Raw genomic sequence first — 22,122 nt, 5'->3', positions numbered from 1 at the left:
TCTGGCGTTACACATCTCCGTATTCCTTACTCCGTCGTACTTGTCATGGTTCGTGATGCATTTCGTATTTACCTGCCATAACAGCAGTTTTGCCTGGAAGGGGGAAGTCTGTTGTGGTCTTTCAAGAACGCACAAGTGGTTGCATGCACCATGCAAATTAATAGCTCCTATGCCAAAGACAGTTGCGTTCTCATGGTTTCAATTAACACTGACATAATGGGACTGTGTCTACACCCCCACCCCAACTACAGGGGCTATAATTAGAAATCAGTGCTTTACATTGTGATGTCTAAATGATTGTCCTGCCTTGAAAACAATTTCCGTTGCTCCCCCTTCAGTTTTGTGTGTCCACAGTGCCCCAGCACATACAGGAGTGCTGCCCAAATTATTCTGCCATTTCCCGAATCACGATAAATGTAAATTTTATAAATCTATACAAAAAGCTTTTTTTTTTTTTAAAAAAGTTTATCTATTTTGAAAGCGCACATGCATACACACGAGAGAGAGAGAGAGAGAGAGAGAGAGAGAGCGCGTGAGGGGGCGAGCACGTGGGGGGGGGGTAGGGGCAGAGACGGAGGCAGAGAATCCCAAGCAGGCTCTGTGCTATTCGCGCAGAGCCCGACGGAGGGCTCCATTCCACAAACCGTGAGATCATGACCTGAGTTGAAATCAAGAGTCGAACGCTTAACCACATAAGCCACCCTGGTGCCCCTATACAAAAAGCTTTTAAGAAGCAGGGTGTAGACATTTTTCCAACACTTAATATTTGTTTTCACTCACAACCTTTATAAACAGTAGGATTGCAAAGAGGAAGGTAGGACTTCAGCTAATAGGGAAGGGAGTGGGATGGGAGGAGTGTGAAGGACTGAGGAAACTGAGCGGCATACTCTCAGGACAAAAATAGAGCCCTCTGTAAGGAGGTCAATACAACTGATGCTTCAGTCTTACCTACAGTGTGTCTATAAATATTCCTGAGTGGGTCCTGGTTAATTCCATGTATTTTGTTAGGTCTTTAAAATCCTGTTCTCGGGGCGCCTGGGTGGCTCAGTCGGTTAAGCGTCCGACTTCGGCTCAGGTCACGATCTCACGGTCTGCGAGTTCGAGCCCCGCGTCGGGCTCTGGGCTGCTGGCTCAGAGCCTGGAGCGTGCTTCCGATTCTGTGTCTCCCTCTCTCTCTGCCCCTCCCCCGTTCATGCTCCGTCTGTCTCTGTCTCAAAAATAAATAAATGTTAAAAAAAATTAAAATCCTGTTCTCAAGGAAATGGGAGCATCTCATCGTCCTTTCTTCATGAGTGTTCAGTGAATTCAAAAACTAGGAAGTTGTTGAATAAACTCGTCACGTCTCACAGCGTGTTTGGGTTCCCTGTCTTTTTTTTTAAACCATAATTTTGGGAAAGATTTTCCCCTTATTTTTATTGGGCGCTTATGTTACCAAGCAACAGATAAAATCTAGATCTTTTTTTGTTTGTTCAGTACTATTGGCTTTGCAGACCCAAAAAAAACGTTGCAGCAAATGTATGTCAGGGACTGGAATAAACTAAAAGGAAATGTATTTTTAACTTCACTGCAGCTTGTTGACTGCCATCACTGTGTAATGTGGCTTAAGGCTCGCTCTGAATTACTGAAACGAAATCCAGGCTGCGTGAAGAGTTCCTCTCCAGCATTTTTCTTTTCTTCAGGCTGCTTGCAGTAGTTTTTAATGTGGTGCTTGGAAAATGGAGGTTATTTAGTAGAAAGTCGCAATCTATATTAGAAAAGTCTTTGCAGAGAAGGGGACTTTTCTGCAAAGCCTTTTTATAGCAGAAATGGTGTGCAGATATCAGTGTCAAATGTATATCCTGAGGATGGCAGGAATGAGTATCTTATGAAAGGGAAATGACTTTTTTTTTTTTAATTTTTTTTTCAACGTTTATTTATTTTTGGGACAGAGAGAGACAGAGCATGAACGGGGGAGGGGCAGAGAGAGAGGGAGACACAGAATCGGAAACAGGCTCCAGGCTCTGAGCCATCAGCCCAGAGCCCGACCGGGGCTCGAACCCACGGACCGCGAGATCGTGACCTGGCCGAAGTCGGACGCTTAACCGACTGCGCCACCCAGGCGCCCCAGGGAAATGACTTTTACCATGAAACACAGACTGCCTCCTAAAATCCTAAGACACTTTAGCCTTTAGAAAGACCTTGGTCAGTCTTGAAGGATTTTCTAAGACTTGGAAATTGGCTGTTAATATATTGTCATGGGTCACTAACTCAGATTTTGATTTGAGTTCATATAGAAGCGTTGAGTCCTGATGATGCCCCCTTTCTACCATGCTGCCCCCCCCAAAGTAAACAAGTCAAAGCACCTCATTCTTTTTTTCAAGTTTATTTATTTTTGAGAGAGTGAGAAGGAGCAGGGGTGGGGCAGAGACAGAGGGGCACAGAGGATCCAAAGCGGGCTCTATGCTGACAGCAGAGAGCCCGACACGGGGCTCGAACTCAGAAACTGTGAGATCATGACCCGAGCTGAAGTCAGACTCTTAACCGACTGAGCCACCCAGGCACCCACACCACCTCATTCTTACATAAATAATGTCAAACCTTTTTCATATGTAATGCCCCACTTCCTAGTAGAAATTGATCATCTCTGCCACATAGCTACAGTTCTTTCAAAATGTTAGAACTTTGGTAAAATGTGTGTATTGTTTTCTGGAGTTGTTGTTGTTGAAGTAGCTCTTTTTTTCTCCATGTGCAGCAGTGTTTGCTTGAGCTGTTGAACTCTTGGTGAGCAGGGGCCGGTGAGTGGCATATATATTTTTTTCTTCGCCCCTGTGGCATCTTAAACCATTGTGACGTTACAGCATTGGCTGAATAAGTCCTTGTTGTTTATTAAGTAGTATGTCCTCTCATCCAAGGATCTAGTCAAGTACTGATCCATGTGGATAAACATCCCTCCCCATCCCTGTGTGTGGATACCCTGTGCTGGGTCTGGGCAGCTGTGGAGAAGGCCCAGCCCCACGTGCTGCCCTCACGTTTCCTTCACTGTTCTCTGTTACTCAAAAGAAGCCATTCCAATACTCAAGGAAGTCGAGAGTACCTATTCTAGAACCAAAATGCCTCCATGCAAATCTTGGCCATTTACTGGACGATCATGTGTGAATCCCTTAAACTCTTTGGACCTCGGCTTTCTCATCTGTGAAATGAAATGATAATACTCTCATACGATTATTTTGAGGCGTAAATGAGTTAATAGACACGTAAAGTACTCGGAACAGAGCCTGGCACCTAGTAAGTACTCTATAACTGTATCTTACGTACTAATAAAATCCAATAAAAGCTATCAGTAGACAGGTAATTCTGACATAGAGCAGAATATTTTACTCTTCAGCCTTGACATCAGGACCTTCATGATCATGAAACCATAAATGCTAAATAAGCTTTTTTCTCCTGAGCCCATTGATCCATTCTCTTAGTGGTTCAAAGGGGAAAGGGAAGAATGTATAATTTTCCCTTCTCTGTTTCTAAATACCATTTTGAGAAGAAACTCCTCTAAGAGAGGTCTGAGAAAACGTGCCTTTTATCAAAGTAATCATAACCCCTACTCCCACTCCTACCCCAGCCCCTAGGATTCTGAAATTACTGGCATCAGAGTTCAACAGACCCTTCTAAACCAAAGGAAAACCTCAAATGTTGGTCAAGAGTTGTAACCCAAAGGAACCATGGTGTTGAACATTTTTTTTTAAATTTTTAAACATGTATTCATTTTTGAGAGAGACAGCGGAAGCAGGGGAGGGGCAGAGAGAGAGGGAGACACAGAATCCAAAGCAGGCTCCAGGCTCCTAGCTGTCAGCACAGAGCCCGACGTGGGGCTCAAGCCCACAAACGTGAGATCATGACCTGAGCTGAAGTCGGACACTTAACCGACTGAGCTCCCCAGACCCTTGGTGCTGAACACAAGGATCAAAGGAAGCCCTTGGAGTATAGTTTACCCCTTTTATCACTCTGCATGTGGTCCAATCTACCACTTGGACTTGGGTCTCGACGTAAATGTACTTTACTAAGTACTTACTTTAGTAAGTTATCTGGGGACTCAAGAAGTCATTGATTTTGAGGGTTACAAGGGAGTAGAATGTGAATGAACTTGAATTTCCGTTGAAAATAAATAAAGTCCCAGAATGAAGCTCTTGAGGATTCTAAAAGATAGGTATCCATTTTGTTCCTTTTTTAAAAAAAATTTACATCCAAGTTAGCATATAGCACAACAATGATGGAGTATTACTCGGCAATCAAAAAGAATGAAATCTTGCCATTTGCAAATATATGGATGGAACTAGAGGGTATTATGCTAAGCGAAATTAGAGAAAGACAAATATCATATGACTTCACTCATATGAGGACTTTAAGACACAACAGATGAACACAAGGGAAGGGAAGCAAAAATAATATAAAAACAGGGAGGGGGACAAAGCATAAGAGACTCTTAAATATGGAGAGCAAACAGAGGGTTACTGGAGGGGTTATGGGAGGGGGGATGAGCTAAATGGGTGAGGGGTGTTAAGGAATCTACTCCATTTTGTTTCTCCCCTGGGTACTCCAGAGTCCAAAGGGAGAGCTGCTCCTTGGCACTCTGGGTTCACCATCCTGAGCTTGGCTGGGTCAGTGAGAGGGGGACCCAAGGCCTGGGGAGTGGTCACATTATTGCTATTACCTCTGGGGGTGGGGATGAGCATTACAGGGGACCCCTATTTCTTTCCGTTTCCTGACTGTGTTACAACCCTCCTCTATACCGGGGCCTCATTCTCACACAAGGGTTTTGTTTTCCCAGGGTCTGAATTCCCTTCATGTGAAGTTCCTCACAGTGGTCTGGCTAATGGTTGTGAGACAAAAGATTCCATTCGATTTTCCCCAACATGGCTGTTGTGCGTGTGCTTCCCCATCGCAGTTTTCTTAGAACTTTGCCACCTCTCCTCAGTCCTGGTATTTAGCATTTCCAGAGCATGTTATAGCTCAGTTCCTTGTGATCGTTTTTAGTGGTTAGACCGCCAGTCCTGTGTAGAGCATGAGCCAGTGCTTAGCCAGAGAATGAAATGGAAAAAGTCGGCCAAACCCAGCTTCATAATCTTCCTTTAATAAAACTCTACTGTGTCATTTCCTTCAGTTTCTGTTTTTCAAACTCGAGCCAACATGTCCCTGTGTTAGGGAACTGTACTACAAGATCTGCTACATCCCAGATTTGACTTAGAGTGGAACTAAGAATACAGCGGACCACGTCCTAGAGTTTAAAAAAAAAAAAAAAAAAGAAAAAGTTCTCTCTAGAAAAAACTGTGTCTCGAGTATAACTCTTGGGCTTTTCAATTTTGCTTATTTCCTAAAGGCCCATACCATTTTGGAATGTCTGTGTGCCTTCTAGAACAAGTTCCATATTCCAACACAGATTCCTACCTGCCTCGGTACCTTATCACAAATACATTCCAGAGTAATCCCCACTGCTGAGATAAGTGCTCAGTAACTATTTGTTGGCACTTTAGCTTTCTACATGTTTTTGTACTGAGACATTGTTTCCTCTTTTTTTTTTTTTTTTTCTTTTTTCTGGAGAGAGCTGGCACCAGCAGGGGAGGGGCAGAGAGAGAGAATCTTAAGCAGGCTCGAGGCTCAGTGCGCAGCCCAACTCAGGGCTCGATGCCACGAACTGTGAGGTCACGATGATGGAGCCACCCAGGCGCCCCAACGTTGTTAACTCTTAAGCATAATATTCAACAAACGCCATAGGCTATTCTATGATTTCTCGTAGAGATTTACATTCTGACTCTTTACGTCTCTCAAATACAGGCATTTAGCAGTATCATTAAAGAGGAAAGCAACTGATGCCCCAGCTGAGAGTTTCGTGTCTGGTGTGTAGTAAGAAGACAGGGAAGCATGATCCGTCTGGGAAATGTTTGATCAGGTGCAGTTCTAGAATCAGATGTACAGGGTGACTATCAGCAAGTCAGTTAATCTGCTTGGCTTTGGTTTTCTTATCTCTTAAGTGTGAGAGCCTGACTATGTGATCTCTAAGGCCCCTTCCAGCTCTGACTTCTGTGACGCCAGGATTGTCCAGCCACCTCCTCTCTCCAGGCCTGTTTGCTCATCCACAAAATGAGGGGGTGGGGAGGGCAGGCGTTTAAGTCTTAACCGCCTGTGACTTTCAAAGGAATGAACTTTTAGTTATCCGGACTGGTTGGGGAGCCAAGATTACGCTGGATGTTAAAACATAATTAAAAGGACTAACATGGGCCTGGTTAAGACTTTGGAAAAGTCCTAATTCTTTATCGGGAATGTTGACTTTAACGTAAACGGGTACCACCTTGTTTTTGGATGTTCCCGCCCTGCCCCTTTTAGGCTAGAGGTCTGGTGAAGATAAGAGGGTGTGTGTGTGTGTATACATCAGGTAGGAGCCCAAAGGTGTTAAGGTTTTCTCCTGCTAGTTCCAGCCCCCCGGCCCCCTGCTCCCCGACCTCTGCCCCGGTTCCTGTTCCTACGGGTACTGTTGATAAGCGGCATCCGAAGTCACGCTGCGGAGGAGGTGAAGTGCACGGCCAGACTGCCCTGGGTCCCAGCATGTGCTCCCTGCGCTGGTGTAAAGTTCACGTGTGCAGATCGAGAAGGATGCACTAATCCTCTCCTAGTGACCCCGAAAAGCCGAGGCTGGGGCAGAGAGAATGGAAGACGGGAACCTTTGGGCAGCTGCCAGCGAGTGATGCCTAGCCACGCTTTCTAAGCATCGATGAAAACGTATGGCCCGTGGAACCAACTCTTGCGGGACTCAGACAGCATCACCGTATAGAAGTAGAAAGAGGAGGGGCTCCCGGGTGGCTCGGTCAGTTGAGCGTCTGACTTCGGCTCACGTCATGATCTCACAGTTTGTGGGTTCGAACCCCACATCCAGTTCTCTGCTGTCAGCGCAAAGCCCGCTTCAGATCCTCTGTCTCCCTCTCTCTGCCCCTCCCCCACTCACACACACACACACACACACACACACACTCTCTCTCTCTCTCTCTCTCTCTCTCTCTCTCTCTGTCTCTCTCAGAAATGAATAAACATTAAAAAAAAAAGAAGTTGGGGCGCCTGGGTGGTTGTCGGTTAAGCATCCGACTTTAGTGGCTCAGGTCATGATCTCACAGTTGGTGAGTTCGAGTTCTGTGTCTCCCTCTCTCTCTGCCTCTGCCCCGCGCCCCACCCCCACACACTCTCAAAAATAAATAAACATTAAAAAATTTTTAAAGAAAATAAATAAAAAAAAATAAGTGTAAAGCAGACACTAAGTGGACGGCCAGTCCAGTCTGACTTGGGTACCGTTTTCATCCTTGCTATTCCCTTCGTCATGAACTTTAGTCGCCTCCTGTGTCATGCCATATGGAATCTCCGTGTCTGCCTGGTCTTCATGTGCCTTCAGGCCCTGGCCACACGCACCCTCCTTCCTTGGCATTCAGTCTTAGTCCCCGCACCTCCTCAGCCCCACACGCTCGGTACGCCCTCTTACAGCCCGTGTTCATTTCCCTCTCCCCGGCTTGGATGGTGTCCCTTCATTTGGCCAGTTAAATCCAACCCTTTCTTCAAAATGTAACTGAAGCCTCCTCTCTTCCATCAGGTTTTCCCTGAACACTATTGTACTGCTCCCGGGCCTCGGAAGGCCTCCGCCTCACCCCACATTTACATTTACTCAGATTCACGTCTGTAGGGTATTTGTTGTTTTTTCCCTCCTGCATAGCTACTGGCACACAATGGAGTACAGACTGGGTACCCTTCTAAACCTTGATTGGGGGATTAAGGTTCAAAGGACAGTCTTGTGGTCTGTGTGTTTGAGAAGAAGATACGCTTGGGTCCCAGTCTGGCAAGGCAGAGGCCACCCCAGGCCAGGCATGGCGGGCAGGAGGAGGTCACCTCTGCTGTGTCTCGTGGCCGATCCCGGAGATTTACTTGTAAGAGGACTTTGAAACAATGGAGCCATGGAAAATGAGAGCGAGTGAGTGTGTTTAAGAGAGAGAAGGACTGGGAGGGAGGAAGAATGGGAGTCTACAGGGTGGGAAATCCATGCACCTTGATGATTTAAGGTTAAGCCCTGTTCCTCCCTCCCTCCACCCTTGTTCCCAGCCTCCCTCCTTCCTTTTATCTAATCTTCCTCTAGAAGAAGCAGTCCAGGCCGGCTCAGCATGGTCTGTCACAACTCATTCTCAAGTTGAATTTGTGGCCCAACCTTCAGGGTCAGCTTGATGGACTTGGAATTTCTGTGTTATCTTGGCCCCACCATTGTCTTTCTCTTCTCCCAAACCAGGTGAACCCCACTGCCCAGTGTACCCACGCCTTGTTGAGGATGGTCTACTGCTCCCACTGCCAGGGGCTCGTGACCGTGAAGCCATGTTACAACTACTGCTCAAACATTATGAGAGGCTGTTTGGCCCACCAAGGGGATCTTGATTTTGAGTGGAACAATTTCATAGGTGAGTAAGCGAGGGAAGTATTTGTGTCATTGGAGGTAGCTCATCGCCAGCCACACGGAATGTTGTAATTGTCATCTGTGAAAGTTCTGTTCAGTATTTATTGTCTGCCAGGGTTCTGACTGTACTCAGAGTTCATACCGTTCTACAAGTTCATTTACTTGTAGAAGACATTAGACACGGTGAGTAGCAAGTTTTAATAACGAGAATGGGATTTTTTGACATTTTCCTCCTAAAGGTCAGTTTTCGTTAAACACGATAGGTTTGTGTCCATGTAGATGCTGGAGTACAGCCATCACTGAGTGAGCTTTTTGTTTTTTCTTTTATGCTTATTTATTTATTTTGAGAGACAGAGAGAGACAGAGGATTGAGTGGGAAAGGGGGAGAGAGAGAATCCCAAGCAGGCTCCGTGCCGTCAGCATAGAGCCCAACTCGAGGCTTGATCTCACGACCCATGAGCTCATGTCCTGAGCCGAAATCCACCCCCTGAGCCACCCAGGTGCCCTACTGGCTGAGCTTTTGAATCATTACACCTGTCACACTGTGACCAAATCTTCTGCATACTGGACGGATACTCCTTGGGTATTTGAAGTGCAATCCAGTTGTAAGAATTTAGGAGTTCTGTTTCTGTAGAGGATTTGATAGAAGCAGACCGCTCTGGTGGGGACGGAGGGGCTCTTGATCTAGTCATTTTAGAGGTAAACAGTCTCAACGTGCACCTGAAGCCTGGCATCCAGACCGCCGTGTAAGCGAAGGACCCAATTTCTGAGAGGGTTCATCGACATCTGTGGGAAAGGACAAGTGAAGGCTAATTTCAATGTCCAGTCATCGACTCCCTTGATGTGCTTTTCATGCATAGCTTAGTTCTAAAACATCAGTATGGACGTTCCTGTGATAGTGGCACCGAATACACATACTAACAGCTCACAAAAGCAAACTTCGTTTCTTCCCCCAGCCCCCAGTCACATTTGTGTAATTGCAGAACTTAAGTGCATACAATTTGCTGGCACTTTTGTCGGGGGGGGGGGGGATTGGAGTGGGAGAGAATGCTTTCTAGTCTGCATGAGAGCTAATTACCATATTAAGTCTGTTTGAAAATGCATCAATAAATTGGCTCCAGCAGATTCTTGAGCACACTGACACAGGGGAAAAAAAAAGACGTGAATATTAAGCACTTCGGCACAATTGTAGCCTAAATAGCTCAAAGCTAGAAGACCTGAGGAAAAAAAATGTACATGCAGAAAAGCCGAATCCCATGAAAGGGAAGGCCTAAGACCAGCGAAGGCAACACGCGGACAAATGGTGCATCATGCCCAGAATGAAGCCAGGGGGGAGATGGTTGTTTTCGACTGTTTCCCATGGCAAGGAAAGCTCGTGGCATTTCCAGATCTAAAGTTGATGCTTTTGCTCCCTCTCAATTTTTTTAATCCCACCCTCACCCCCACACCCGAATGCCACATTTGCAGTTCAGTTTTGCTAACTTCATTTTTGTAATGTTGGTTAGCCTTTTTACTTTATAACACCTCACGTACTAGTTCTCGGGGCAAAGGAGTAGAATTCGCCATACGGTACCAACGACGTACAGTGACGGTCACCTAGTTTTGCCAACTTGTGTCCGGATCCGTTAGGAGTAAGGTGCAGAGGGGGGCGTGTCCCTTGCACTATTCCTTTGTTCGAACACGTCTGGCAGAAACTGTAACTCGTGGCATTAAAACACAAATTCCCCCGTTTTTAAAAAAATATTTTTCCAAGGGCCCACATCAAATCAAAACCGTCCTCTGGCGTGGCTTAATTAATGTTTTCAGCCAGGTACCGTGAGGCTGAGGTGCTGCTGTTATTCTTGTTGAGAGTCTTAAAAATTACATCTGTTCCCTTTCAAGAAACCAAATTAAACCCAAGTGGAAATCGATAGGATTTCTGAATCAATTTTCCTCAGTTATTTGGAATGATCCTTTTTTGGAGGGATGAGGTGTATAATGGTATCTAAACTTAATTTTTAATGGGTATTTTATTCTTTCTGTCTAAAAGGCCGGGAATAATAGACATTGTTCATCCCCTGTGCTTTTTGTATGAATTTTCACCAGGGTTTAATTTGCTCTGTGGTTGTGGAATTCACTCCCAATTTACATGCCTCAGCTATAAGTTCTTTTTTTTCCTTTCTTTGCAAAGAATTTTGCTTTCCCCTTTAAACGGCTGCAGTTAATGAATGGTCAAGGGCTTCCCCCCACCCCCACTTCTTTAAATCAGATCTTGGGGTTAAGTCGGGGAAACTGCCTTTTGTTCTCCCAGTCAGTCATGAGGCCGAAGGTGTGGGTTTCTGATCATTGGCGGCACAGTGTGAAAGGAATCGCTTTGCCTAGCGAAGGGGACACTTTGTTGATGGGGCGGGGCCGACCCAGTGCCAAATAACCTGAGCACTGAAATCCCGCAGTTGGTCTAGACCCTTGGAGACACTAAGCATAGGTTTTCCACATCTGCCCTCTGGCCTTGCATCTACAGTGTTGTCAGCCTTTATCCAGATGGATCCAAGCAGTTTGAAGCGCCCTGGACTTGGTTTTGGAAGAGGTTGTTTCAAGAGGTCAGCCAAATACTGCCCCCCACCGCCGCCCCCCTCCCCCCCCCCCCCCAGCAAAACAAAGTCAGTTTCTGGAAAAGCGTAAGTGATACTTGGTTGCGCCTCGTTTTCCATCACCTACTGTAGCTGCGTTAACAGTCATCTGACTCCTAGCCAGCCTTATTCATGTCACACGTTGCTGCCAGCATGAATTTTGTATTGGGGTCTTAGGGTGGCTGGCAGGAGGCAGAAACCAGTCAGATACCCCGCAAATCAGAGGCCCGGCAGCCTAGACCAGCCGGAAGAAAAAACACCAAACCAACTATCTTTGGATCTCTCTTGGGGCTTCTACATCAGGGCTCCTACGGAAGAGCCTCATTGACGGCCGACCGTGACTCCCCCGGGGGTGGGAGGCAGCTCGCGCATTCTTCAGCCGCGCAGCGCCCAGCGCCATGGCACCGGCCCCAACAAAGGCCCGGCTTCCCTCCATTCCCAGAGTTTACAAAGACGCCAAACAGCCAGAAGAATCGGGTTTATGTTTCCTTTCAGTCTTTCACAAACACATTAGTGATCTGGCCTTTCCTCGCCACTAGGGGAATAAGTAGTTTCAAAACGCGCTGTTTTTTTTTCTTGTTTAAAGCTCTGCATTTTGGATGTTTATTATCTGTCTATTCATAATATTTTTATTTGGAGCAAGCGACTTCTTCGGCGAAGAATGTGCTTTCTGTACGTGCCAGCCCTGATGCTTTGACAATGATGAACACATTTAAGTTGTGCTCCACTTGTTTACAAAAGTCTCCTTTTGCTAGCACATCAAAAGCATTTTTCCTCCTCTAGGACAATGGTATATTCATGCCGGCAGCCTTTGCTTAGAGGTTGGAAGCGTCACTTTATTGGCGCTTACCACAATGCAACCTGAAACTTCATTTGTTATTACTTAAAAAAAAAGTGCATTTCACGGAAATCTGTTTGTGGTTTGTGACATCGCCATTGCAGTTGAGAGCAATGATCCCCGTGCCTTAAAACGGTGTGTTGTATTTGTCCTAGGTTCAAGGTGAAAGGTTGATGACCAAATTTGGTGTCATTGATATGCTGATGCTAAAACTCCTTTGCACTGGAAAGTTTAGGTAGGAGATTCACGCGGTGGCCTGCGGCCTTCTTTGAAAAGGGCACATAATAATCTTCTGGAAACTAGCCCTCCTTTCTAGGAGCTGTCCTTGGCCTACCTGAAGGCTGTGGATAACGTGGGCCTACCTACCCTTCTGCCGTGCTTTCGGCACTAGAGTGGAAAGGGGAGAGAACAAGTTGAAAAGTTCAGTGCTTGTCAGGAGTGTCCTTTTCCCATGCGGACATCCAGTTTGCCTGACATTTCTTGGTGAAAATTAGAGGACACTGAAAACACCAAGCCTCATAATCCCAACGAACGCATACAGCAGACAAACAAGTACAGTGTATTTTAAGAGAGTGTGTGCCGACGCCTTCTAGACTCCTCCAGAATGTGAAAGTAATTCGCAGACTGATCCGTGAAGACTCACGCTGTGAGCACGTGGCTTTCTGTGTACTGTGGCCTTGTGTTGTCTTTTCACCAGAACAAAAAGGAGGTACATCTTTTTGCTTTAACTCGAGGCCCTTGTGTTTGAAATGGGAAGTTTATCTTCGCACAAAATTGCATTTTTCAAAATGTCATTATTTGAAAAGTCATTAGAATTCCTGGGAACACTGTCATTTGTACTTTGCAGGTGTGCACTCAGGGATCTGAAAGGGTTTCATTTCAAAAAGGAAAGCAAGAAAGTGATACGCCAGGATTTTAACAGATTTGCGTTTTTGAGTCGGACAGCCTTACAGTGACAGCCACTGACACACGAAGGAAGGAATAATCAGTATAATAGAACATTCCTGATTGGGTTTCCTTGCTGTGGAATAGAGCATTCACCTGGCCACTTCACACTTTAGAGAGCTAGCAATGCATAGTGACTAAAAGCAGTTCGGTGTAATAGAAAAAGCTGTAAAGGGCGCCTGGGCGGCTCAGTCTGTTGAGCGACTGACTTCGGCTCAGGTCATGATCTTGCAGTTTGTGAATTCCGGCCCCACGTCGGGCTCACTGGCGTCAGCCTGTCAGCACAGAGCCCGCTTCAGATCCTCTGTCCCCCTCTCTGCCCCTCCCCTGCTCATGCTGCCTCTCAAAAAATAAATAAATAAATTTTTAAAAAGAAACAAAAACATGAATTATGATGCATGCCTCCTCCCACCCCCACCCCCCGAAACGAGAGACAATAAAATAACCACACTGATGACCCAAGGCCAGACTGACGATTTACTGTTTATGCTGTATTGTTCTTCCCCCAACGTCACGTTAGACGCGATGCTGATGGTGGCGGAGAGGCTCGAGGGCCCTTTCAACATCGAATCGGTCATGGACCCCATCGATGTGAAGATTTCCGATGCTATTATGAATATGCAAGAGAACAGTGTGCAAGTGTCCCAGAAGGTAATGAAGGCAGGACACTGGAGAGGACGGGCAGAGCCCCTCCCCTGCTCCAGCTTGGGACACGACTCCCCTAATGTGACTCGTGCTTGCCTCAATGCAGGTTTTCCAGGGATGTGGACCTCCCAAGCCCCTCCCGGCCGGCCGGATTTCCCGTTCCATCTCTGAAGGTGCCTTCAGCGCTCGCTTCAGACCATATCACCCTGAGGAGCGCCCAACCACAGCAGCCGGCACTAGTTTGGACCGACTGGTGAGCAGTTTGGCAGGAACGGCCGCGTTTAATGGCAAAGAACTGAAAACATTTGCTCCGAATGCATTTGTAGTTGGAAGGCTTTCAAGTGCGGGTCTTTCAGGTGAAACTTCTCAAGCAACTTGCATGTGGATGTCAATAAATCTGCCTCTGATTTTCTAGCTCATAAAGTCGGTACGTAGTTAGGAAACGCGATGCGTGTACCGTGCGCCCATCGCTGTGCATATTACAGGGACGCGGTTAAGACTCATCCTCGTTCTCAGCCCCAGCAAAGAGGGAGAAGCCGACATCCCAGGCTTAAGTGACAAAGAGGATGTATAGTAAGCGCTGGGACGGTCGGAAAGTAGGAGCACGTGGCAGCAGGCTGTGCATGCAGTAGGAGGAGGGAGCGTGATGACAGGCACTCGCTTTCACAGAGGGGTTGCTCTAGATGCTTGAGCCAGAGTGTAAAAGCCTGGTGGGAAGAGAGGGTGTCTTCTCCTTGTATCTACAGGGCACGGAGGCTGGCAGGCGGCAGTTGGTAGTTGTAATAAAGAGGTCGAGTGGGCAGCGGATCCGGGCAACTCGTTCAGAGCTTGCATTTCGACTCTTAGTTCATGGGCGTGATCTTGTTCTTTTCTGTATACATTTGATCAGCATTTCTCTCTTGTGACTCAAGTTGAAAATGAATTACATAGCACTCTGGAGCTACTTTAGAAATGATCAGAAGACACACGTTTAGGTGGCCGTGAGTTTTTTACAGAGCGCTTGCTTCCCCCCCGCCCCCCCACCTCATTAGGTTACCGATGTCAAGGAGAAGCTGAAAGAGGCCAAAAAGTTCTGGTCCTCTCTGCCCAGCACCGTTTGCAATGACGAGAGGATGGCCGCTGGGAATGGCAACGAGGATGGCTGCTGGAACGGGAGAGGCAAGAGCAGGTCAGCCCCGGGAGCGCTCCAGAGGGGGTCTGTCTGTTGTCAGTTGAGGGAGGCATCCTGGAGCATCTCACAGTAGGTAGCAGTGACGTGGAAGGCTTCTGGGCGTTCTGAGGAATGGGCTTTACCCCGTAGGCATCGGGAAGGCACCCGGCTACTTACAAAGAGTACTGGGCCCAAAGTTTGTGACGGCGGTTCCCACCCCGCGTGAGGGCTGCAGCCAGGGCTCAGGCCGTTCCAGTAGTTTCGTCTTTATGGTACTCGGTCCCTGTGGGTCTTTGCCCACCAGCTTCGCCTCCTAAAGCACCAGTTCTCCAAAGGTCTCGTGCTCTTCTCGGGTGACGTCTTGCGTCCCTCCCCCTAGACACTTAGTAACTTTGCTCCGTAGCCTCCGTATCGGCACTTGACTCTGAGCCACCAACCTCCATTGCTTTCCAAAAGGTTCCCATCAAATTGGAGAAACAAGATGCCTGCCCGGGGAAAAGGAGAAATCCAAGCTCTTTAGAAGCGGAAGAACTTCCGGGGCATCGCCCTCCGCGGAAATAACTAGACTCCAAGCAGGATTCTCTGGTGATCTTTGGCGACCTTCTGTTTTACTGATCATCTTCACAGGGTCGTTTCTCATTTCAGATACCTGTTCGCAGTGACGGGGAACGGGTTAGCCAACCAGGGCAATAACCCAGAGGTCCAGGTCGACACCAGCAAAACGGACATGTTGATCCTTCGTCAGATCATGGCCCTTCGGGTCATGACCAGCAAAATGAAGAACGCGTACAATGGGAATGACGTGGACTTCTTTGATATCAGTAAGCGTTTGTCGCGGTTTGAGATTTACACCTCGTCCTTGGGCGCCTTGTGATGAGAACAAACAGAATGAAACCTCTGTTCCGTTTTTTTAACCACTAGGCGATGAGAGCAGCGGAGAGGGAAGTGGCAGTGGTTGTGAGTATCAGCAGTGCCCTTCGGAGTTGGAGTACAACGCGACTGACCACTCGGGGAAGAGCGCCAGTGATAAAACCGGCGGCACCGGTGCCCGCGTTGGGGCGCAGCCCTACCTCCTCGCTGTCTCCTGCATCTTGTTCCTGGTTATGCAGACAGAGTGGAGATAATTCTTAATTGTCGAGAAAAAGTTTCCGTCAAAAAGTTAAGGAGGCACCGGTTATCACTTTTATACCATCCTAGTGACTTTGCTTTTTAAATGAATGGACAACGATGTACAGTTTTTACTATGTGGCCACTGGTTTCAAAAAGGCTGACTTTGTGTTTTCATTCAGTTTTGCGGGGAAAAGGGACTTGGATGTCAAGTCAGTTCCTGCTCCCCTGGAATCATGTTAAACGTGGCTAACAGTGTAGGTACAGAACTGTAGTTAGTTGTGCATTTGTGATTTTATCACTCTTGTTTGTTTGTTGTTTTTTTTTTTTCTTTTTGTTTGTGGGTTGTTTTTTTTTTTTTTTCCTTCAATTATGATCTCACCTTGTTTCTTACAAGAAAACCAGGGTCCTTTCTTGGCATGTAACATGTACGTATTTCTGAAATATTAAATAGCTGTACATGTTATCTTATTAAAAGGAAAAGCCCAACAAGCAGTGAAATTTCCATTTATCCCTGTTGTTTTAGTTGCCTTATCTGGAGACGAGTGGATGTGATTTTGTTTTTTACTAAGTTAGGGCAGATCGTGAAGGCCGTACAGGGGGCTTCTGAAACACTCGTTCGGTGTGTTCGAGTATCAGTACAAGAAGAAGGCTATGCTTCGTTTATGGCCAGGGACCGGAAGAGACTGCAGACTATACCCATCTTGATTGAACTGAGTTACACAAACTAAGATCACAGATCGGTCGTTTCCTTAAACCCGTTTACACTTAAAGGGTGGCCCATTTAGAAGAAGATTTCTTTTGAATACACTCTCCCTGGAAATATAGAAGGCGTTCAGGGTGTCCCAGTTACCACATGTTCACACTTAGCTCGGGGGTGGGTTTTTGTCTTTTTGTGTTTTATCCGGGCGAGTTTAGCAAGCCGCTGTATGCTGGTCTTCACGTCCACGCTGACCTGCTTTGAATTGGTACCCCAATGGCCGAAATAAGTGACCGATAAGCTCATTTGGTCCCCCCTGTTATGGTGTGCCGGATCTCAAACCCAGCCATATAGTTAGTGGAGGGAGCTGTCTGGGGGCTAGTCAGAACCAGGGTACGGCCTGGGCTCACGGGATAGCTGTCAACATTCAAAAAGTCTGTGTCTGTGCATTTGCATTTGGTTTTGGATTCCAGTTTGTGTAAAAAAGATTTCTAAGGTGTTCTGCTTGAGTCTTCTTGCCCAGGCCTCTCTGATGAAAAAGACAGAGGACTGGCAGTGGTTCACCACGCTGTGCCACCCTAACAGCCAAGAAGTCCACCGGGGGCGGGGGGGGGGGGGGCGGGGATCTGAGTGTCGGGAATCTTTTCATGTGATGTTGTTTTTGGAGGAGGATGGGAGAGAGGAGATAGATCTGAGAAGACGGTATCTTAGCGGTGACCCTTAGGAACCCGTTGCTTGTATCCTCACAAATGACGGCTCATAAAACTATGAGAATGTAACAAATCACTTTAAGAAGGAGTTCCCGAAAGTCTTCAGAAAGAAAATTCTGCAAGTCTCTTCCTGCTCTAGACAGCCATTAAGATCCCAACCGATTCCACAGAAGCTAAAACCCACAGAGAGGTGGTTTGTGTTCTTGTTCAATCTTCAGTTGTAAGAGTAATTCTCTATTTTTATATTGAAACATAATTACTTGATAGCTCAGGGTCTACATTTCATTCAACTTTTTACACCAAATTCTGCAGAATGGTCAAATGGAATATTGGGGGCTGTTGTAAACAGAGGCTTAATTTTATTAGAAGTAGCCAGTTATTTATTAAAGCATGATGTTAATAAAATAGGCATATTCTGGCTGGTGTGTATAAGTGTTTTTTTTTTAAAACAAATCTCAGAAGACAAAATTGAAAAGGTACTCCATTTATGTATGAGGAAAATGGATTGTAAATAGCTCAGCCGCCTTGTGAGAACTTGGAAAGTGTGCTGATACTTAGTAACTACCTCAGTTGTGAGGAATTTCCTTTTTAGCTTAGACTGCTATTACTTTTACTTGGTTAGAAATGAATCTGGTCTCCAAACTGTGGCTCAAAGAGTTATCCCCGTAGACCTTGTTAGATTGTTTTTAATTTAAAACCTTGAACTCTGCCCAGCTGTTTTCTTTCAGTCAAGTTCTCTACACCAATAACATTTTCCGAATTAAATATTCTTGAAGGTTCTTCTGGACTCTTACGGATCTGTTTTCTTTCTTTGCATTTTTCCCTGTTACCCTTTTATTATTTAAATTGTCTCTTGCTTTTGAACTTGAACTATGGAATAAACAAATCATAGATTTTTCCATTCAGATCTGACTGGATAACTCTTGGCTTCTAACCCGCTGGCAGGCTCACCGTTGCACCCCACTCTTCCCCCCCCCCCACCACCAAAAAAGAATAAAGGCAAGTCGAATATTTTAAAATCTTAAGAGTTCAGAGTATGAGGTAGAATAAAAGCTTTGTTAGTAGACCTGACTTTTCCAGAGTCTCTGTTAATAGCATGTGACTTTGTGTTTTACAAAGTCATTTGGAAGTTCTTTTTCTTTCCCAGTACTTCACCACTCTTGTACCTTAAGAAAAAATCATTTTAACAACTCTTAGATGTACATTTCATTTCAGAAAAGAGTCTGTAATCAGCACCTATTATTTGATAAAAGGCAAAGGACAGAGAACTGATGTGGACGTTAAAACTTTCCTCCCTCGGTGTTAGAAACCTAACAGTTCACATGAAGTAGAATTTGCCACCTGTGATTCTAGAACCAGCATAAAAATAGATGTAGGTGATGCCACACAAAATCCGGCTTGGCCTTCTGCGTCTGCAGAATGTGTCCACTTGCAGAGCCGAAGGGTGCAGTACGTTCATAACCGGATCTGCTACAGGAGGCCTGCGTGTGCTTTCTCACCCTCGAGCAAATGCCAAACTATCAAGTACAACTTTCCTGCCTTTTTCGAAACCAGGAAAAAAAAGCACTGGGAACATTTTTTCCAACTCAGCACTTCGTGGGGGGGGGGGGGGGGGGGCGGGAAACGTAGCTCTGCATTCTGGGATACACTTTATTGTACAAGCTCAGTTTCCACTTTTAACCTCCTCCGGTTACTTTCTTCTGGAAGTCCTTACAGATGTGAAAACTCTCTGGGAGATAACATACAGTAATCTAGGAATTCCAGGCCATCCGTCAGGCAAATCCCTGTAATACTTAAGTTATCTAGTTTAGCTTTTCATTAGGTAATTAATACCTTGACAGGGTTTAAAAACCAAAACCTACATAAAGGTATACAGGGGAAGTTTCCCTTCCGTTCCTGCATCCAATCTGTCCAGTTACCCCCACACTCTAAACTTATTAGTTGGTTTATAAATATATCTCCCAAAGTTTCGTGATGTGCAAGCAAGTATGAATAGAGGTTTTTCCCTCCTTGTTGTTGTTTTTTCTTTTTTACGTGGAAGGTAGCATATAGTGTCCTAATTTTTTTTTAATTAATTACCTTTGAGAGGAGGGATCCCTAAAGATACAGATTCCTATTCTAAAGGCATGGCTTCTCAGTGGTACCCCATTTGGGATTTTGACTATTTTGGCCCAGATGGATCTACGTGATTTTTTTTTTTTTTTTTCAAGAAACAAGTGTCGAATTGAACGAGGAACAGTCATGATAGTGCTACAATCCTGGAGTGCATCATTAGGATGCTGTCTGTTCACGTTAAGTTCGTTCCTGGTAGTTTGTTAACATATCGTCACCAGTGAAGAAGGTACTGACTGGCCAAAGCAATTGGGAAGATCCTCTTAGAACACCGCACATGAACACCACTGTTAATGTGTGAGAATGGTTCAAAGGAAATGTACCCTGGGAATGATTCCTACTCTATTAGAATACGTTTTAAAATTCTTTTTATTTATTTTTTAAGTTTATTTTTGAGAGAGCAGGCGTGGGGCAGAGGGAGAGGGAGAGACAGAATCTCAGGCAGGCTCACGCACTGCCAGCGCAGAGCCCGATGTGGGGCTCGAACCCACGAACCGTGAGATCGTGACCTGAGCTGAAACCAAGAGTCCCGACACTTCACCAGCTGAGCCACCCAGGGGCCCCTAGGATTCCGTGCTCTTAAAAGTTTCCTCAAGCCCAGAGGCCTCGAAGCAGCGGCTGCCGTCATGCAAAGATGGAGAGGAGAGCGTTCCGGAAACGCGTACCTGGGTTTTCCCAGTCAGCCTTAAGTTGTCTGTCCGATTGCCAAGGAGTCATTCGAATACGCAAACGACGGTCAGGGTTCAGTCTTCGTGTAAAGTTGCACTTTTATCCATCAGCGTTTGGAGAGACTCGAGCATTGGTCCGTAGACTCTACAGGACTCCGTTTCGCAGCACGAGTGTCCACACGTGGCAGTAAGTGCACATCTCACTCTCCTTGGGACGCTTCTGAAGCATCGGCGAGGCATCCCGAAAAAATAAGCACCGGATTGTTGGAAAGAACAGGCCACCGCGCCTCAGGCATCCCCGGCGAGCGCTGATGAAAGGCGACCGGTAGGCTCAAGGCCAAGATGCTTTTCTGAAGGGTTTTACGCTTTTGTTCTCCGGTGGCTGGGGAAGTTTTGCAGCACCTTCCTTGCCACTGCGTGGACCGTGTTTTTCCCGCGGCACAGCTGGAAAGCCTGTGCGCGCGCACAGACACGTACGTACTGCCGCGCACGTTTGTGTGTTTTCGAACCCTTCGTCCCAGGCCGACCTTACCCCCGTCGCTTACGGGCTACCTTCCCCCTGCTGTCGGCGGTGTGTGCTTGGGGAGCGCGGGCTAACTTTAATGATAGCCTAAGGGGAACATCATTAGGAAGGTAAGTCTCCGGCCAAGAAAAAAATACACGCGTGCACATATAAAATGCATTCCAGATAGAATTGCTTAGGTTTACCACAGCCCGGGACTTGCTTTTCTGCGCCGACATTGATAACCTAGAACTGACTGTAGCCCACTGTTCTCGGTGACTCACCACGCTGGGCACTTGGTGCCGGGTTAGCCACAAAGAAGGAACTCCGGTCGGTGAGTCATTTTCTGAACCCTGGCATCAGGATCTGAACCCGTTCACTGTACGTGCCTTTATAGGTCTTGAGTGCCCCCGCCCTCACCTCGCTTGTAAAATGCAATGTAAAGCTCGTTTCGGTGCGGAATAATTTGCAACCAGCTCCGGCCGCAGCAGCCGAAAGTTATTTGAACGTATTTACTGTGAAAAGAAAGTTCCTGGCTGCTTGGGCACCCGTAAACATCCCGACTGAGCAGGGAGCCAGGACAAACCTGTGCGCGGGGCACGAAGGCCAAGGCGCAGCCAAGGTCCCACAAGCAGAAGTCCCTCCATTTTGCACCTGCGTGTAAGGACTCGGGTTACTTTTCCAAGGGTGACGTACAGTAAGAGATGCAAGAACCAGGTTTGGAACAGAGGTTGGTTGGCCACCAGAGCCTGGTGTTTTGTTTCTGTTTTTGTTTCTGTTTTTTCCCCAAATGCTAGTTTTCCCTCCGTGACTCCTTTCTCCTTACTTTGTCGTGTCAGTCATCAGGAAGGGACACGTTTGTCACGCTTGCCGCTATTAGAACCGTACTGGCCATGACCTTTAACCTGGCCTTCCTTCCGCAGGGCCAGTACGGTATTTTTCTTTTCTTTTCTTTTCTTTTCTTTTCTTTTCTTTTCTTTTCTTTTCTTTTCTTTTCTTTCTTTCTTTCCTTCCCTTTCCCTCTTCTCTTCTCTTCTCTTCTCTTCTCTTCTCTTCTCTTCTCTTCTTTTCCCTTCTTTTCAGAAACAAATGTTGATAAAAAGGTTTTGTAATCTCACGTGGTGGCTCCTTGCTCAGTGAACTTCGAAGCAGGAAGAGCTCAGTTGATAGTGCATAGGGACCCTGTGGCCTTTGTGCTGGTTTTGGAAGAACAGGCATTAAGTGATTCTGTCCGCCCTCTCCAGGACAGCCTCCTGTGACCCTGTGTGGAAGGGCTTTGGGGTGGCCCTGGCAGCGGCATCGTTGGAAAGGGTAAACTTGCTGAACATTTACATGAACACAGTGTGTTAAGAAAAACACCATGGTTTACATACGGAAAATTCATAACCTGCCTAATTATGTAGACTTTGCAAGGAGGTAAATACATCTTGGGATAAATAGAACCCTGTGACTATAATCTGGGCATCTTCAAGAACCCTCAACAGGATTTCACCTTAAACATTAGACATGGGTCAGATGTTGGACACAAAGAACCAAGTTCATAGGCACTGCCGTGGAAGAGGAGTGTAGTACCAGGTTTCTTTCTCCTGGACTGGTCTTCGTGCACATCAGAAAAGACCACATCCTAAGACAAAACATGTGCTTGAGGGACAGGAGAGTTTGACTTGCCATTTCCTACCCAGAGAGG

At 46.4% G+C, this 22,122-nt stretch overlaps 1 protein-coding gene across 1 annotated transcript in view; it reads left to right on the top strand.

The window, feature by feature from the left end:
• The window catches only part of GPC4 (glypican 4), a 110,526-nt gene extending 92,955 nt beyond the window's left edge, over positions 1 to 17,571 (top strand). Inside the window, exons 4-9 of the mRNA XM_047844789.1 lie at positions 8,288 to 8,453; positions 13,362 to 13,492; positions 13,593 to 13,739; positions 14,518 to 14,654; positions 15,282 to 15,457; positions 15,558 to 17,571. Of these exons, the coding sequence (XP_047700745.1) occupies positions 8,288 to 8,453; positions 13,362 to 13,492; positions 13,593 to 13,739; positions 14,518 to 14,654; positions 15,282 to 15,457; positions 15,558 to 15,760 (960 nt within the window). The 3' untranslated portion in view covers positions 15,761 to 17,571. The remainder of the gene's footprint in view (positions 1 to 8,287; positions 8,454 to 13,361; positions 13,493 to 13,592; positions 13,740 to 14,517; positions 14,655 to 15,281; positions 15,458 to 15,557) is intronic.
• Positions 17,572 to 22,122: the final 4,551 nt, after the last annotated feature.

This window comes from Prionailurus viverrinus, chromosome X (assembly GCF_022837055.1).
Source record: "Prionailurus viverrinus isolate Anna chromosome X, UM_Priviv_1.0, whole genome shotgun sequence".
Lineage (NCBI taxonomy): Eukaryota > Metazoa > Chordata > Mammalia > Carnivora > Felidae > Prionailurus > Prionailurus viverrinus.
The sequence above is the reverse complement of the archived record's forward strand: the minus strand, read 5'-3'. Positions and strand labels throughout refer to the sequence as shown.